This window comes from Palaemon carinicauda, chromosome 20, assembly GCF_036898095.1.
Source record: "Palaemon carinicauda isolate YSFRI2023 chromosome 20, ASM3689809v2, whole genome shotgun sequence".
NCBI classification, from domain to species: Eukaryota; Metazoa; Arthropoda; class Malacostraca; order Decapoda; family Palaemonidae; genus Palaemon; species Palaemon carinicauda.
The window spans coordinates 110,020,107-110,040,106 of NC_090744.1; the positions used below are offsets into that span (position 1 = coordinate 110,020,107).

Here is a 20,000-nt window from a genome sequence, read left to right on the forward strand (position 1 = left end):
AAAAAACGACAAATCAATAAACACAGTTATTTTTTCGTCTATGTACATTGTTAGAAAAAAATCGTAATTCTAATCGGAAATTCTCCGTAAAAATATACTGTTCTCAACCGTATTTCAGTAAAATACAGGCGACCGTAATTTTGTTTTACTTTGTTATTATTTTTTACGGGTTTGTGACCGTAATATCACTATTTCACGTCAATATATCCGTTTTTAAAACGGTGAAAATCCTGGAATAAATGTTGCCAGTCATTTACCGTTTTTTAATGGAAATTTTTAACAGTTTATTGTACCTCCATTAAAATGACATTAATAAAAAATCAAAATTTTAAATTGACGAATTGTTGATATTTTACTATGCGAATAAACAATTCTTCATATTCATTGAAATACCGAACTTTAATTAAGAAAAAGAATGTATTCCGTCTTGCTGCCCAACCTCCTTAAATCATTACTTCATAGTTCAAATGCAGAACTTTCTTTCATTATGCTTTTGGGCAATGAATGGCCTTTCGTTCGTTCGTTCGTAGTGTATTACAGCCAACTCTTCTTGTTGGCACGGGCCTTTCCCTTGGTCGGTCCGTAGGGAACTTTCAGGACCCGGTACCAGGCTATATAGCCCAGGCTCCTGGTTTCCAACTGCAAACTCCACCAAATGTGTTTGCGGGCACTCTATCAACTGATAGATAAGTTCAAATCTTCTTAGATTAAACTGAGTACTCTAACTGAACTTTTTCCTGTAACCAGAAACGACAGTCTTGAAAAAATCTAAAGTTTTAATCTTATCACTTTCGATCTTAGAATAAGTTGAGGCAATACATTTTTTGGTGGGTTGTGGTGGCCGATGTGGTAACGTCCCTGACTGATGAACGCCAGGCTAGGACTCGAGTCCCGCATAAACTCGTTAGTTCCTTTAGTCGCTGCAATCTCACTATTCTTGTGACCTAAGGAGGGGGGGGGGGCGTTGGGGGGAGCCTATAGATCTATCATCTGAATCATCAGAAGCCATTGCCTGGCCCTCCTTAGTCCTAGCTTGGGTGGAGAAGGTGCTTGGGCGCTGATCATATGTATATATGGTCATTCTTTAGGGCATTGTCCTGCTTGGTAGGGTAATGTCAGTCCCTTGCCTTTGCCATTCGTGAGCGGCCTTTAAACCTTTAAACCTTTTGTTCATGCTGGAAGCCTATCATGGTATTTTTAATTTCTTTTTTAGGTTTATGGTCTATCCTAAATTTATCTATCTATCTATATACCAAAGCACTTCCCCCAATTTTGGGGTACCCGACATCAAAAAATTAAAAAAGAAAATATTCCATCAAAATACCACCATCTTTCTACTAGGATTGTGCAACATATCCGCTCTTGTAGTCTGTTCGCTTAATCTTCCTAATTTTGGGCTTGAGAACGAATGTCCTGTATTATCCTCTTTTTCTTTGCATATATATGTCATAAACATCCCCTTTGTATTTTCCATTTAAATTTGCTTTTATTTTGAGCATGTTTATCCTTGGTTTCATTATTTGGATTGCCTTATGCATATCCATTTCTCTAATATATGGATGTGGACCATCTCTTTCTATAAATCTATTTTTCTTCCCTTCCTTCTTTTCTTCAATTGTTTTCTCTATCTTTCCCATAATTCTTTTCTTAGTTTCTTTTTTTCTGTGTCCTATCCCAAAATCTATATTTTTTTCTATTTTGTTCTATATTCATTACAAATTTCTTCACTTCTGCTGATCCATAGAAATTTTGCAATTGATCGTTAGTCATCTCCCTGATTAATCTTTTTTTTTTCCACAGAATTTATGATAATATAGAACAGAATCATCTTCTTATAATCTATTCTACAACCCACTGACTGTATTCCTGTTTCTGCTAGTATGCCCTAGTATAAGCACTTGTTGGTTGTCCATACATTTTCTTATCATTTTGTATTAAAGGCTTTCCACTTGTTTAATTCTTAATCTATTATTATCCTATGTCTCTACATTAGCAAATTGGAACAACCACTGCTTTATATATTTTCTTTCTGACTTCCAATGCCTTTTTTCCTACACTTCTCGTGTCTCCATATTCATGTATTTCTCGAACCTTGTAGAGAAACGTTTGCTATTCTTATTTATACTTACTTCCAGGTTTCCTTTCTCTGTGTGCCACTCTCCCAGATAATCATAATACTTAATTATACTTGCTGGCCTGTTCTTCACTTTTGAAGGTTTAAAGACCGCTCATGAATGGCAAAGGCAAGGGACAATGATATTGCCCTATCGACCAGGACAATGCCCTAGAGACTGACCATATATGCATATGATCAGTGCCTAAGACCCCTCTCCATCCAAGCTACAACCAAGGAGGGTCAGACAATGGCTGCTGAGGACTCAGCAGATAGACATATAGGCTCCCCCAAACACCCCATCCTTAGCTAACAAGGATGGTGAGGAAGCAGCGACCAGAGAAACCAACGCGTTTGAGCGGGACTCGAAGCCCAGTCTGGCGTTCACCAGTCAGGAACGTTACCAAATCGGCCACCACAACCCTGATCTCCTCTTCTTTCTTTTGTTTTCCTTTGGTAATTATTAGCACACCTTTTATCTTGGGGTGAAAGGGTGGTTGGTACTAATGGCGAACTTCTTCAAGATCTCCAAAGTATGATAGTTCTACTCCTTTCTTTCCTGTGAAGAACATAATATCGTCTGCAAATATTAGGGATTCAATTTTGGTATTCTTTACTAATGTTATATTATTTTACTGATTCTATTACCTTTGTCTCTCACTATACGGCATTGCTTGAATCCAAATATAGTTTCTTGCCTTAGTTTCCCTTCAATCTTAATGCTACATGCTGATCCTGCGGATTAGCTATACATTTTTTCATTGATTTTCTTCACTGTCAGGGCCTCTGTCCACCATATAATTTTCCCTCAAAACTCTTTAATACAGTCTTTCATATATAGTTTCTCGAAACATTTACATCCATCACTGTGAGTTTAAGCTGTTTACTGGGGAGGCCACTGATGTGTTTGGGCACCACGTTTGGGGCTAGGGCTTGTCCGGCTGACGTTCTGGTGAGTATTTATCCTGATGATTTTTTTTCCATTATAATTTTCGTAAATACCCTGATAATTATTCTTGTCGTGAATATTCCTCGTCTCCTTTATACTTCCATCTTATTTCCCCTTTTATCTATTAAGGGAACTTGGGGAATTAACATCTCCAATTCTCCCGGGTTACACAAATCCAATTCAGAGCCTCGAATAAAGATAGTTTAGCATAATTCTGTCGACAGAAGAGGTAAACTAGGGTTTGACAAAAATACGAAGTCAGACGTGAAGGTTATCTTATGCATACTATACACATGGCACAACATATAGATATGTGTATATTTCACTCTTGTTTAAATGCAGTAACATTGTTCCTGGTTCCTAATTACTCACTCCGCAAAATAAGTTTGCGGGCACTCTATTGCCTTATAGATGGGTGCAAAACTTCTAAGCTTATTCTTATTGGTGTAATTAAGCTCATTTTACCTGTACCATACACAAATCAATGGTGAAATTCTAATTATTTACTTTTACCCCATTCTACCTTGAAATTGGATATGATAACACCTTGCTATCATCAGTTTTGGCAACCTATTGTGGTCAGTTTGGACTTCTTAAATTCTTCTTTCATGTGCATTGCCCTGCTTATAAATGCAACCAGATCCCTGCTAGGATTTTGCAACGTACCTATACTTATGTCTATTTTCATTAACTGTCCTAATTTTGGGTATGCAAATAAATTTTCAGTGGTATCTTCTTTATCTTTTGCACAGGTCATACAAATTATTTGCATATTTTCCCCCGAAATTTGCTTTTAAATTGAGCATATTTAATCTTGTCTTCATTACAAGGGTTGCCTTGTCCAGATGTATTTTTCTGATATAAGGCTGTGGGCCATTTCCTTCTATAAATCTTCATTTTTTTTTCATTACTTTTTTTTTTCTTTTCAATAGTTTCTTCTATTTTTTCCATAATTCTTTTCTTGATTTCTTTTTTCAGGATCCTTTTCCCCCAACTTATAGCGCTTTGTTTTCCAACTAGGGTTGCAGCTTAGCAAATGATAATAATAATAATAATAATAATAATAATAATAATAATAATAATATTAATAATAATAATAATAATAATAATAATAATAATAATAATAATAATAATGATAATAATAATAATAATAATGCCCGAATCATCCAATATGTTAGATATAAGGGTTAAATAACCGAGGGGCTCCAAAACGAATATTAAATACCATAGCTGATAAGATTTTTATTGATTATTATTAATAAATTACTATATAATATTTACAATGATTAAATTAGAGATTGTCTTTATTCAAAACAAAACTATTGAGAAAAGAAACAAGAATTTACCATCCCTAATGTCTGTCGTACACAGTAAAAACAGCTGTTCGCCGTCGCCATTGCCCTCGACGTAGTGTTTATGTGACGAAATGGTTGAAGAAGGCCGTCCTCAAAATACCTTTACGAAGGCTACGGATGCTGTCTTGGGCACATTAGGGGGCCCCGCAAAATGGATCAGAGGTAAAAAGGGTTTTTAATTTTATTTTAATGAACAGAAGACTTAGTTGTATTGAGATAGAAGTTGCCGGCAGTCTCGCTAGCCAAAAGCACCGATTACTATTCTGTAGCTTAATGTTTACTATTATAAAATTTATATTGTGCGCAGAATTCTATGTAGAACTTGCGTTGTTTGAATGAACTAGAATAGGGTAATGTAGTAGCCATAAATAACTCTGTGTGTATGTATGGTGACGGCCTTCCCCTAACCCGTAATTTCAAACCTAGGCTATGTGGTTGTATTATAGTTATGGACAGGGAAAACTTTTCTAGTATAAACCAATTTATCCCTATTAGAAAACTCCCTTTTATTGCAAAAATGTCACTTATTTTTGTCGGAAATGGATACATAATGTAATATATATACTGTAATTATATCTATATCTGCCAATAAGGGGGGACCCCCAGTGGGAACCCAGGGTTTTGGGTGGGGAAATGATATATGATCGGAACGTCAAAGGTTGGGGATCATCGGGGTTTTCGGGTAGTTTGTAGCGCTGCAGCCAAGCATCCTAATTTGCTGATTATCGCTCCGACTGTTATCTTGTATAGAATAAAAACGTTTGGAAATGGTCTATGGATCTTAAAAGCCCCCTGGGTAAGGATACAGCTTTTAGCATAGGTTAGGTGGGTTTTTTAAGTTAGCTTCTCCCGTCAAAATCGTTTTTAGAACGACGGCCAGTTCAGAATATTCCCGTTTTCTACGGGATCTGGCCGTCACCCTACAAAGGCTGGGTTTTCTGGCAATTGTTGTTGTATCGGAGGTGGCGAATTACATCTGGTATACCATGGTAATTCCCATGAAACTTCCTTGTGGCTTCTAAGTACGGATAGCTACAACCATTACACGTTTGTATAGGAAGTTCAATAATAGCACACGAAAGGAGTAGAATACGAACAAAGGCTTTACAGAGGTAAAGGCTTGGGAGGAGACTGATGCAAGCATTTGCAGAGATAAGGAAAGGAGGCTGGGAAATATTAACCACCATGTGGAAACTTTCCATACGTATGGGCACGTGATTGGTCAACGGAAACCGAACGGAGTCTACAAAGTAAACATGATTGAACTTTCATAGGAAACTTATTCAGAGCAAGTATTTATGTGAAAAATGATGTGTATGAAAAGGTAATATCAACAGGTTTGAAGGAAAAATATTAAGTTGAAATGAAGAGAATAATAAATATTTAATGGTACTAAATTGAAATGCTGTAATAAGGTAGAAAACAGTTGAAAGGGGTATGGAAACGAAGAGAAATATACAAGGGGGTATTGCATAAACGAATAAATAACATCGTTATTAGACGGGTCAAGACTCATAGTATACTTGAATAACTAGTGTAGAAAATATGTCGACGTAGGTATTTCATGAAACATACGGTTTTAGAAGAAGGGCAAAGGAGAATATGTAAAGAATAGGGCAGACTATTCGGTTTATGTGTAGGCAAAGGGAAAATGAACCGTAACCAGAGAGAAAGATCCAATGTAGTACTGTCTGGCCAGTCAAAGGACCCTATAACTCTCTAGCAGTAATATCTTGACAGGAAAACTAAGAAAAATATATAGTTCACCTTACTTGACCTGGTAGGCAAAGGGAAAATGAACTGTAACCAGAGAGAAAGATCCAATGTAGTACTGTCTGGCCAGTCAAAGGACCCTGTAACACTAGCAGTAATATCTCGACAGGAAAACTAAGAAAAATATGTAGTGCACCTTACATGACCTGTATGTACAGTATTTGCAGAGTATACAATATACAGTATACAATAGTCAATGCCGCAAAATTACTATAGATACCATGACTACTGGAATGAATTTTGCCTTAGTTTTCTACATATCCTTAACTTGCATTTAATTTTAAGCTTGATTTGAAATTCACTGACTGGAAGGTTCAATGATTGCCATGATAATTTCAATATTCTTTCATGTACAATACTATATTCTCAATCTTCTCTTCAATTGTAAATGACATGTTTGTCTTTAAAAATCTTGGTCAGACTATCAGCCATATAGCCTTAACTCAAAGGTCTCTCTTATAACTCACGGAGTCTGTGCTTGGCATGTTGATATACTGTCCCTAGAGCTGAGAAGAAAATATTTCTTTGGTATTTATGTCATATTGGAATCCCTGTTATAGCCATTGGCAGGAAAGTCCTTGGAGATTATTGGAATCCCTGTTATAGCCATTGGCAGGAAAGTCCCTTGGAGATCACACAGCAAATTAACCTCCTAAAGTACTTAATTAGTTTATCTCTTTAAACTGGGTCAATCTTACCAAATTCAAAATACAAAAGTGAACATTTATAGTTGTGACTGTAGTTTATGTAAAATGAATGGTGTCCACATGTCTACATAACTTTCCTAAGGCAAAGCTTACATGTACTTTGACTGCTGTATTCCTGTAGCATGTTCAGTGGATTTTTGTAATGGTTAAAATGTTTATTGGAAAACATCCGATTATGCATCATAGTATATACAGCACAAGTAACTATCCTTTTGGTACAAGAGAAATGAATATTCCTATTTAAACTCTGTTTGATCAAGAAATCTTTTATTGTTAATTTTTCCGCTAGTTTCTGATTGAAAACATGTTATAGATTCACTTTAGATTTATCAATTTCAATTGTAAATCTATTTTCAGAAAACATTGTTGATAGGAATCGTCCAGTATATCCCTGGTATCACCGTCAGTATCGGCGTGTCCCTACAATAGACGAGTGTTATACTGATGACATTGTCTGCTACGTTGAAGCAAACGAACAGTTCAAGCGAGACAAGTAAGTTTATTTAGTTCAAGTTTTGTTGTTACATATGATGCTATTAACATTATAAATTATTCAGTGTATGCAGTACAGTTCTGTATTATGGTGAATTCCGTATTTTTAAAAAAAATTGGGCCTGTAGTAAGATATATATGACAGTGTTGTTATTAGCACCTAGGAGAGGAGTTGAATATTAACCCTTTTACCCCCAGGCTATTTGGAAATTTCCAACCCTTAACCCCCAGGGGGTTATTTTTTTCCCAGCACATTTTGCGGTATATTATTTTTAAATTGCTCTAACAGCCTTAATTTTTGTCATAGAGAGGTCAGGTTGGTCTCATTCTCTTGGAAAATGCCTGAATTTTCTCAAAATTATCAAAAATATGAAAAAAAAAAATTTTATAGCATTTTTTTGCAAGGACGTACCGGTACGTCCATGGGGGTAAAGGGATGGCTTTTGTGAAACGTACCAGTACGTCCTTTGGGGGTAAAAGGGTTAACATTATAAATTATTCAGTGTATGCAGTACAGTTCTGTATTATGGTGAATTCCGTATTTTTAAAAAAAGTTGGGCCTGTAGTAAGATATATATGAGTGTTGTTATCAGCACCTAGGAGAGGAGTTGAATATTAAGACACTGGTCAGATATAACATTTTCACATACTGTAATAAAATTGCATCTCCGAATGGTCTCCATGATCCTAGTCGCAGTCCATGCACGTTTATTCACTCGTACTGAAGTGGACTTTTTATCTGGTTACTATGTTTAGTATAAAAAGCTATTGACACGTGGTACCTCTCCTATTGCATATGCTAAACGTGCTATAAAGCTACATGGTAGTGATCCTTACTTCTAAAGAGATTCCTTATGTAAAGGTTAAACAGAATCCAATAAAATGCCATTTATTAACAAGAAGGAATATTGTCCTTGGAAAGGTAATTGGTTGTATTGGTGTTGTGAAAATGTTAATCTGAAAAACAACTCTTATGTTATCCAAGTAAAAGATTACCATGGATGAGTATGGTTGATGAAATACTTACTATGTATGATATCTTGGGCCCATTAAAGAAGGAAATTGTTTTAATGGTGTTTACCTAAACACCAGTATCATAAGAACTGAAAACAATTGATGTACTGTACAAAATATTTCTTTCTCATGTTGGTAGCAGTCTTAATTTTTCTCCATGGATTAAAAACCATTGGTATTTTATTTTTCATTGGCAATATCCTTGATTTTGATACATCATACATTTATCTCCATTAATCTTTTCAAATCATTCACCGATGAATATGATAGCAGAACATTAAATGAAAGTTGGACTTTTACAGCAGTAATTTTTAGAAATTGTTGGGGAGGCGTATTGACTAAATGTAATAACCCTTTTATTCTGCATGTGTTTGAGTATAGACTCCCAAGTCTCATGACTTTCCAAAGCAGTGGTAATCACAGAGTAGTATTGGTGGTCCTTCAGGTGAAGAAGCATACTCAGTAATTTGTTAAATTAGAGATTATTGAGCCACAATTATTTAAATATAACTCAGCAAGCTTATAACATTCATGATGTTTTGGTTTTGAGATTAAAAGTAAATTGCTTGATAAGTAATAAAACAACTTTTGGCTCCAAGAAAGCTTTTGTTATAGGTTTGCAACGGAAATTTTTCATCGAGGCCTTTATAAGATAGTTTGCAGCCTAGGATATAACCAACCACTAATGAAATGTGCTTATTTTGTTATATTTTAAGGTTTTGCATTGTATATAGTTTCCCATTATCCTTGCCTCATATTTCTTAGAAAAATATACGTATTTGAGAATTGTCATAGTATTGTAGACAGTCAGTAAGGCCGCACATATAGGCTATTTGTTGACAATATTGTCTTAATGATAGGTTTATTCATCATGGTCAGCATTTCTTCATGAATTCATTATTCCTGTCATGAAATTATCTAATGTATTGTAGCTTATATAGAGGGAAATTCAGATCTTATCTTTTAATGTTTTAACAATTTTGTGTCCTTTATTGGTATAGGGTTCCACTTCATATTGCATAGTATGTTACACAGTACATTATTGTTGTAAAGATACTCTTAGTTCTTGTGCATATTCATTACAAACTTTGTCCTTTAAAATGGGGATATGTCCTCACTGAAACTGAAGACATGTCCCTATTTTAAAGGAATCCAGTTTGTATAACTACCCTATAGTATAAATACAAATTACTTCTAATTTATTTTTATTCATTCAATTACTACAGGCAGGTTGACAACGAAGTTTTGTCCATTTTGCGTAAACGCCAAGAGGACTGCGCTTTCTATGAAGCCCCAAATCACAAGGAAAAGTGTGCTCCACTGCGAGAAGCCTACGAAAAAGCTGCAGAGAACTGGTTCATTAAATGTAAGGCTTTTTATTTTTTTACTTGTTAATAGTAGCACCTTCATTAACACTTCTATCCATAGCTGCTTGATGTTGGGTATTTTTTTCTATGCTTATTTTAATTTTTTTTAATGTGAAGCCTTTTTGCATAAGTCTCTTGAATTGAATACTATAAGTAAATTAGTTTAGATTATTCTAGAAAGTGTACATAATTAGCAATGGGATTTCTTGAAAATATTCAAGTGTTTAAATTTAAAAGGTCCTTACTGCTTAGAATGGACAGGTCAAAAACACTTTCACATACGATACTTATATAAATTTTTTCGTGCAATCAGAGTGGCAAACTTGATGAGTTTGTTGTCAGGAATGATACCTAAAATCTAAATTAGCTGCAATTTGTTAAAGACTTGTTGGCCTTAAAAAGATTTGCAAGGGGGCAATTTAATGACCTAAATCTATGAACAGGAATACTTAGTTTTGTTAGAGCGTAGACTTGATAACCACAATCTTGGGATTTCTGTGTGATATTGAGAATTGTAAGAGGAGCATTTTCTAACACCAGTGCCTTTCCAAATATCAAACTGCAAACTAGGGACCAGACGATTTTTATCCACAAATGAATCCTTATATTTTACAGGCAGATATTTTAGACATTAAAAATAGTAAAAAGAGTCCTAATTATGTGGGAACGAACGGTTAAACTATTTATTATAGCTTTAGGAAAACAGGGATGAGGCATACGTAGTGAACGGTTTAAACTATTTATTTTAGATTTAGGGAAAACAGGAATGAGGCATATTTAGTTTCTCTTTTGCTATGCTTACTGTCAAATACATGAGCTGAAAAGTTTGTTTTTTCTTTGAAAATTTTTGTGACATGACCATCTATTTTAATCAAGGAAGACTAGTAAGTCCACCAGAGGATTCAATTTCAAGGGTAGGACCACTGTTTATGTTCCTGAATAGTACTGAAAACTTTCTTTTCTTTAATTTTGTTCCTATGCAAATACAAACCTTCATCTATTAATATGATTCAAGCTCATTTGGAACTCCGCAGATAAAATCTAACGAATGTCAGGAGTAGCCAAGCCCGTAGTTAGCCCTATCCTTTCTGCTGGTTTACTAATCAGACACTTGGATTCTTGCTGCCAAGTAATGCTGATGTGCTATCAGCATCTGCTTTAACTTGGCTGATTCATTCTCTCTCTCTCTCTCTCCTCTCTCTCTCCTCTCTCTCTCTCTCCCTCTCCTCCCTCTCTCTCTCTCTCTCTCGAGGATGCATGTCTTTGTTGAAGGCAGACTTTCTGACTTGTCCAGAGTGTCGGGGAAATACGAGCAGGTAAGTGGATCTTCATTTTTTTGTGCCTTTATGTGTGGGCCATGTTTGCTACTTGTAATTCCCCTGTAAGGAGTGTAGGGGGTGGTCACCCTCCCGGTACTAGATGTATGACGGGAGGCGAGGAAGTAGTAAAAGCGAGGCTCTACCCCCTTGGGCTCATCCTTAAGGCCGAAGAAGTCGGGGAGGCCTATTCCATCCTCCATCGGTCTCTAAGGAAGAGAGGTGCCAATTTGATAATTGGACAAATTTCGAGGCTGGGAGTCACTTATTTTCCATAGTGGAACCGAAGAGCTCCTCCCTTGAGAGGAGTCATCCTCTGTTAATGCTCCTGGGGACGACGTAATGTTACACCTCGGTGCTTTGTTGGGTTTGCAAGGAACATCCATAGTGTGCTTAGCTTTCATGCTTAATCCTTGAACTGGAAATAAGCCTTCTCTCGACACTATCATTAACCTTGAACCTGCTCCCAAGCTGCCCCGCTGACGTTCCGTCCTTGGGACAGGCCTTTTTTGACTAACCCCTTAGGATTCGTGTAGTGGTATGTACCTATCGCCTGATTTCATTCAAAACTGAATGCAACTGCTTATGTTAATTGACTGAAAGCTATTATTAAAAATATTTAGTCCCCTATAAAAGGTGGAATAATAATAAACATATCATCATCATCATCTCCTCTAATGCCTATTTACGCAAAGCGCTTCTGTTAGATTTAGCCCGTCGTCACTATCTTGATCTTTTATTTCAATACTTTTCCATTTATCATCTACTTCACACTTCATAGTCCTCAGCCATGTAGGCCTGGATCTTCCAACTCATCTAGTACAGTACCTTGTGGAGCCCAGCTGAACTTTTGGTGAACTAATCTCTCGTGGGGAGTGTGAAGAGCATGCCCAAACCATCTCTGTCTACCTCTCATCATGATTTCATCCACATAGGGCACTCGAGTAATCTCTCCTATAGTTTCATTTCTAATTCTGTCCTGCCATTTAACTCTCAATATCCTTCTGAGGGCTTTGTTCGCAAATCTACTAAATCTATTGGAGATTGTTTCATTTTCATACCATGACTCATGTCCATATAGTAACACTGATCTCAATAAACTGATGTATAGTCATAAGTTTTATATGTAATTTGCTTTTTCAATCTTTCTCTAAACTCTAATTCTAAAGACACCCTGTATTGGAGATCATAGTTCCTAAATATTTAAATGATTCTGCCTCATTAATCCTTTCTCCTTCCAATGATATTTCATCTTCCATTGCATACTCTGTTCTCATCATCTTTGTCTTTCTTCTATTTCTCTTGAGCCCAACCTCATGTGATATTTCATGCATTCTGGAAAGCAAACTTAGCAAATCCTGTAGTGTTCTGCTATAAATGACAGCATCAGCAGTGTATTCTAGGTCTGTTAATTTCCTATCACCAATCCAGTCCAATCCTTCTCCACCATCTCCGACTGTTTTAAGCATTACATAATAAAAAAGATAGAATTATGTGCATTTGAAGAAAAATTTGGCTGGAATTAAATTTTTTGTTTATACTATTTTTTGTGTTGGACAAGGGATCTTAGACGTGTATTTCTTGTGCAGATGGTGATTTGGGTGCCTATGGCAACGTGAAGGATGCTTACATGAAACAAAAACACCGGCTGATCTGGGAACGACGACATGGACCTGTCGGCACTGGCATGAAAGGAAATAATATAGACTAAGATTTTTCTATTTCCTTGTTGATGTTACACTAGCTGGCTCATAAGTGTACTTTTTGTTGTAGAAAGAAAAGCCAATTATGTTGTTTTTAATTTAATCTTTTGGCAAGAAGATATTCATCCAATAGGTAACTGCCATAATGCCAATCACTTGGTGAGACATTTTTGATTCCCCATAATTTGTTCATAGTATGGAACCAGGATTGTAATGAGATGTAAATAAAATCAGTATTTATATTTATGATGTTTTTAATTGTAATCCCTGTCATTGTTTCCAGGTTATCAATTCATGTTGATAACCTGAGAAAGTTAGTCATATTCCTCTTTTATGAATACTGTACTGTAGCTATGTTTAAATAGTTTTTCATAATGAACTAACTTTACTGTACTTTTTGCTATTGGTTCTTAAAGATATTGTATTGTAAAAGGAAATGGAAAGAAATATTATTGAAAGAAGATCGAATACTTCTATATGTTCTTTACCTTTAAACAACTTTCTTTGCTAAAACAAAATCGAGAGGAATTAACTAAGACTATATTTTTCATAAAGATTAAAAACTTGGAACTAGACATGAAACATTTTTTATTGCAAGAATGTCAACACAGTACAGTATAATTAATTTTTTAAGGTGTGATGGAAAATAGCATACCGATAGACTTGCGACATCATCACAGTGAAAGAAGTGATCATAAATGCGAGCAGTTGTAAGTTGATGACTACCTGTACTAAGTTTGTATGACTACAGATTTGTAGTAATGAATGAAATTGTTATTGGATTCCTTCTGTAATTTGTAAAGATAGATTCTAGATGTTTAACTCAGAGCACTGAATAATTTCTTCCTTCAAAGAAAAATACAATAGTATTTTCACCTGATCATGTGCTATAGGTAAGGATCACTATTTTTTTCTCATCTATTGAAGATGCTGGGCCTATGGTGCATTATAGGCATTACTTAAGGGTCTTTGCAGCATACTTTGCATGCCTAGCTGCGCTTATTTATTTCTTCGCGAATACAAACCCTTGTCCTTTAACAGGAGTATGTTTTCAGCTTGGTTGAAACTGCTCCCTGGCCAGCACACTTAGTAGTCGCTTTTTCAGCTGCTGGAGAGTTCAGATGTACTCCTGGTGTCTTTATCTGGCTGCTTTGCTTTTCTTTTAGATAATGGTTTTGGCAAGATCATCGTATGTGAGGGTTTTTATAGAAGACCTAGGCTTTGCAGCTGTCAATGCAATCTACTGTTAATCCACTTCCTTCCAGGTGGACAGCTTTATTGTTTGCAGTCTCTTCCCATGCTATGGTGACGATGTCAACTTTAATGGAAAAATTTATATTCCTTCTGTGTCAAAGGAAGAAGTTTTTACAGATGCAGAGTGAAGAGGAAGCGCAGTGCCCTTCTTCTCGTCAGTGTCTAACCATCCTGGGAGAAGTAGCACTGCTGAAATGACCTGTGGAAGGTGAACTTCAAGTTTTCCTTTCTCCTCTACCGTCTTCTTCCCTGAGAAGTATAGGAGACTGATTGATCGGTATGATATTGTTTTACTCCTACTATCTCTCTCTCTTTTTTAGAAGAATATACATGCCGAGTCTTGTCCCTTGGGAAGAAATATCGGTATGTACTACTCTGCTTACTTTGTCCCGAATGCAGTCTCTATTCCAGCAAGGAAAACGGAGCACTGGAATCTACACACATTTTGACTCCACGCACTTCCGGTTGTTGATGGAAAAAATCTTCCAAATCTATGAGAGACATCACATGTTCACTCAATACCTTCATCTGGACTTAAATTTCTTAAGATGTTTATCATTCACTTGCTTGCACTACTGTTAGCGCACAGTCATCAGACTTTGTCATTTTCTTGCTTGCGCGGATTCTTTGAGGATTCACTTCTATGAACATGTCTACTCACCTGTTCGCACATGCTCACTTTGATGTCAACCCACACCTGGGATTTGAGCATACACAAGTTCACTTGCTCTCTTCACAATTGTCAGACCTGAACCACACACCTGGAATACACATGCTGCTACAGTCCAAGCAGGTTGCAAATTTGTACTTTTTGGGAACCGTGATTCCAGGCACTCATGGAATCCACGTGTACCTATGACACATGCATCTGGTTATTGATGTAGGAACAATCAGTCGGAGTTGTCAGAAATTGTAATCTTCATGCTCATGCGAGGGTGACATATCACTCAAAAAAGGGATCTACCAAGAAGAACAATACTTACCTAACACAACACTCAAAGTAAAAGTACATACTTAGAAAGTCGATACGTACTGAGAAAGTAGAGTTGTTTCGATAGGTAGTTCTTTTTAGTACTTGGTCCTCTTTGAGACTGAACACTTATTCCTTGATCATGATAAGGGATGCTTCCCACTCTGTTGTATCATCAGACTTCCTGGAAGCGTATGGATAGACATCTCTTCAGATACGCCCAACGAATAGCGAGCAAGAAATTCTTGTCTCCTAGTTCTACGAGTAGTCAACCAGTCCTCCTGAGACTGGTTAATGGCTATGCTGTACGTGCTCATTCAGGTGAGAGTCCTCGCATGTTAAACCTTGCTCTCATAAACTCATGCCCTTGAGTCTCAACTGTTCATACATACCCTTCTTCATCAGCTTGCCCTCACCACAGCCTCCTAGGAAGCTACGCTCACATTCACCATTTAGTAAGACCAGAAACATTTTGCAAAGCCGGAGAAAATTTACTTTGGGACCCTCATGGAGACTTATGCTGGAGGTCTTGATATCCAAACTCCTGAGTCCACTGCTATTAAAGCTACTTTCATGACCAGCCTTCCAGATGCATCAAGGTTTGCGTAGTCATTTGCTGTACTATGTCCTGGGCTTTGTCAAGGCCTAAGTAAGAAGAAGCATGCGGACGTGATCCGATTAAACTCAAAGAAAAGAGCTATGGGCTGTTTAAAAGCTGGATAAAATGAATACAATTGTCTCCTGTTATTTGCTGGATCAAATATTGATGCAGATAAGCTTCCATACTGAGCACCTGTTCTAAGTGAGTAAGATGTAGAAATATCTCCCTCATCCTTGTTTGAGGGGGAGGATGGATAGAATGTAGGACACGTTACCCTTAATTAATAATTCATCGTGATTATATATCATTCCAATAGAGGTTACTTTTCACATCGTCTGTCCAAGGACAGAAACCTAGCCTAACCTGTGAGAATCTCTTTTCAAGTGGTTGGAGGTGGTAGGAGTCTACAGTCCTGCACCTTTATCAGGTCTGAGGGTATTGACATTTCAGGATTTTAAATCGACCAATATTGTTATAGGGCTTACTCTCTTCTAAGGATGAGTATCCTAACCATACTAATCCGAGTCCTTTAAATATCTCTTCTGGTTTAACCACACCGCAAGCCCTAGGTAAACGTCAAAGTGGCTACTCTTTGTTGTGGCCTAAGAACGCCCTGCCCCCACCCAGTAACTACGGACACCTTATTATAAAACCATACAGGACTCCAATTAAATGATTTAGGTATACAGTACAATAGTTTGGGAAAATCCAAATTACATACTATATATAATTTTTGGCTTTTCTACCATTTATTTTAGATCCATGAATGCTTCCTTTTTTACATATTGCTGTCCAACTACTAGTATTGTACTGTACAAGTATGAGACTGTGCACCCCTGTTCTGAGAGTTTTCCTAGTTCCACGGTAAAATTTATGAAGCCACTGTAATACTCTAATGACTCAAACCTATGGGATGTATCGTTGTTATTGTCAGTCTCGTTTGCTTTGACAGTTTCTAAATTATGACATGTATCTATCAGTTTCCGTATAGTGGGTCAGAGGCTGTGACTGTGGAGAAAGGGATTTCTTACAAGACTGGTAGGAGTCATTTCTTATAAATCGCAATTTTTCAAATGCACTTCTCAATCCAGAGCATATACGACACAAGTATAACTCAAGTGGTACCATGTTCTTCAAATGTTACAGTATTCGCATTTCTGATTATCTTAGCAGTTTCCTTTATGGTGCCTAGTGATGCTCACTTTTTAACCGTCTGCTATACTTCTATTCCTGCTTCCTTTCTTCCACTTTGTTTTCTAGCCTCTTAACTTTTCCTTCATATTGCAACTGAGGGGACATCCACCTCCCACTATTGCACATGTGGGCTGAATAGCCTCATCTTCTGACTAAAATTCATAAATTAAATCTAATTCAAAAGCTATTACAGTATACCATGCTCAGATTATGAAAAATGGTTTTATTAGCTGAATTACTATGGCTTCAAGAAAATATGGACTCTGCAGCCAGTTAACTGCCGTCTTCTTTTAATGCTAGCTAATATTTCAGGTCTACTGCCATAGACTTTTATGAAATGTGCAATATTAGTGGAGGCAAACAATTAACTAAACTTATATGGCCTCATAAGGGGCCAGTACTGTCAATGCATTACTTGAGTGTTTAAAAAGAGAAAATATAAGAACAAGTGTACACTAGTTGGTGAATTTTATAGACAAAATCGGAACAACGAGTTATTTAAAAGCAGCCCTTAGCTGCTCTTGCTAATTATCTGTCTACTTTACTTCTAACTTTTACATCTTAGTATAACAGCAGGGTATTCCCCCAGTTGCAATTTGAGACTGAATAGCCTCACAGTCCTCAAAGCTGGGCTATATAGCCCAAATTTGTAAATTCACTCTAGTAGTATAATGAATATCAAAGATGATTAATTTGAAGAATAAACTTAAGAATACTTTTTACCACTCCTTACCAATACAATACATACTGCTACTGTATTCAATTTCCATTTGTTGATAAATATTAACAAACAATATGAGAATATTGTATGTGAATACAAGATAACGAAGTACCTCTCAATATTGAAAATATCCCTTTTTAATTTTGTGCTGCTATAAATTATAAAAACATTTTATTGAAACCCATTGCAGTAACTAGGATATTTGATGTCAATGTAAAATTTTATGTGTAACAGGGTAATGCAAAAATCTAAAATAAAAATATGGAGAGAAAGAAAGAACTTTTTTTTACGATTGTCCAATAAACTGATAATTGAACATTAAATAACCAGTGATTACAGATGATACAACTAATCTCTTAAGATCTCCATCAGATAAAGAATATAAAATGTTGAACAAAACTCTTGAATGAGTTAACTGACATTCAGTGAATATCAAATCCTTCAAGTTAAAGAGTTAACCTTTATGGTTAGAGGTAAAGTATGTCAAAGGTTCATCTGAACATTTCATAGTCAACTCAGCAATGAATGGGTATGGGGTTCAGCTGGGGTGGAAAGAGGGACATGAGCTACCAACCCTATCCTTACAAACTTGAACACCATTAGTGTACCTCAAGCTGTGCACTGTAGGCATTATCTGGAGGTCTGCAGCGTCCTTTTTGGTACATAGCTGCATTTATTTATTTTAGCTTTCTTTTATGGTTGAAATTCATAGATACAATCCTTAAACAATAGATAGGACAAACCGTGGTTCAATGATGATTGTAGACATGCTTATTTGGAGAATCAGGAGGCCTATCATCTTTGGAAGGGTAGCAGATCAGATTTGACCTGGAATAACTATACTCAGCTTAGAGCTTTTGCTCAGAGTTTATACCTCAACTGAAAAGGGATACAATTTAAACATAAGAGAAACCCTTTCTGGTACAACTCAGGAACATAAATGGTGGTCTACCCTTAAATCTGCACTCTTTGGTGTAGATGCAACAGTTCGTCCTTTACTTAAACCAGATGGCTCAGTCACTCACTGTCCAAAGGAAAAGGCAACTCTTTTGGCTGATGTTTTTGACATTAAACGGCGTAATGAAAAACTTGAACTTCCTCATTTCGGTTTTCCTGAGGCTAAACTAACTAGTTTAGCTTTTTGATCTCGTGAAATTAAAGCTCTGTTGATGGACCTTGATGCTTATGGAGGTGTAGACCCAAATGGTATTTTTCCTTTGTTTTTTTATAAAGATTGCAGATTTCTTAGCTCCAAAGTTATCTGTTATTTTGCGCAAGTTAGCAAGAAGAGGAGCTTTCAGCACTTGTTGGAGAATTGGTAATGTTACTCCTCTATGTAAAAGTGTTTGTGGTAGCTCAAGTCCAACTGATTACCACCCAGTTTCCATAACTCCCATGTTATCTGAAGTTTTTGAATGCCTTCTGGCAAAACGTCTTAATAGGTTTGTTGAAGGTAATCATCTATTCCCTAGTTTGCAATTTGGTTTTTTAAAGGCCTTGGAGCATGTGATGCCCCTTTTACAATCTCCAATGCTGTACAGAAATCCCTTGGTTGTGGTCAGGAAGTTCGTATGATTGGTCTTGATTTTAGTGCTGCCTTTGACCGTGTTAATCATGAGGCCCTTGTTTTCAAACTCAAACAGTTGGGAGTGGGTGGGTTGTTTCTTAGCATTACTATTAATTTTTTAAGTAATAGATCTCAAAGAGTTGTTGTTGATGGGCACCATAGTGAGTATAGGAATGTGATATCCGGTGTTCCACAGGGTAGTGTTCTTGGCCCATTACTTTTCATACTACTCACATGACATGTGGTTTGGCCTAGAAGACAAGCTTGTTGCATATGCAGATGATACTACTGTCTTTGCATCAATTCCATCCCCTGAATGTAGATTGTAGATCTGGGGTTGGTGAATCCCTTAATAGAGATCTAGCTAAAATTAGTGCATGGTGCAAATTATGGGGTATGAAGGTGAATCCTAACAAAACTCAAAGTATGATTGTAAGTAGGTTAAGGACGGTGGCTCCTCAACATCCGGATCTTAGTATTGATAATGTTTCTTTAAATTTGTATGCCTTTTAAAATTTTAGGTGTAATTCTCGACAACAAATTTACTTTTGAGAAACACATTAGGTCTGTGTCTTCTTCAATTGCACAAAAAATTGGCTTATTGAGAAAGTCTTACAAGATTTTCAGTGATCAATCTATTCTGAAGAAGTGTTTTAATTCTTTCATTCTACCTTGTTTTGAGTATTGTTCTCCTTTCTGGTCTTCAGCTGCTGATTTTCATCGTAATTTGTTGGCCAGAAACTTACGGTCTATTAAATTTCTTATTCCTGATCTAGATATTAATATTTGGCATCGTCGTTCAATTAGTTCATTATGCATGTTGCATAAGATTTTTCATAACTCTGACCATCCTTTACATTCAGATCTCCCTGGACAATTCTATCCTTTTCGTAATATTAGGCAG

General features: G+C 36.4%; 1 protein-coding gene across 1 annotated transcript; it reads left to right on the plus strand.

Annotated features, from left to right (window-relative positions):
- The first annotated feature begins 4,420 nt into the window (after positions 1-4,420).
- On the plus strand, positions 4,421-13,031 carry LOC137659597 (NADH dehydrogenase [ubiquinone] 1 beta subcomplex subunit 10-like). Its single transcript, XM_068394444.1, has 4 exons — positions 4,421-4,579; positions 7,255-7,390; positions 9,630-9,769; positions 12,676-13,031. Exons 1-4 carry the CDS (start codon positions 4,489-4,491, stop codon positions 12,795-12,797), a joined length of 489 nt encoding a protein of 162 aa, XP_068250545.1. The 5' UTR covers positions 4,421-4,488; the 3' UTR covers positions 12,798-13,031.
- The last annotated feature ends 6,969 nt before the right edge of the window (positions 13,032-20,000 follow it).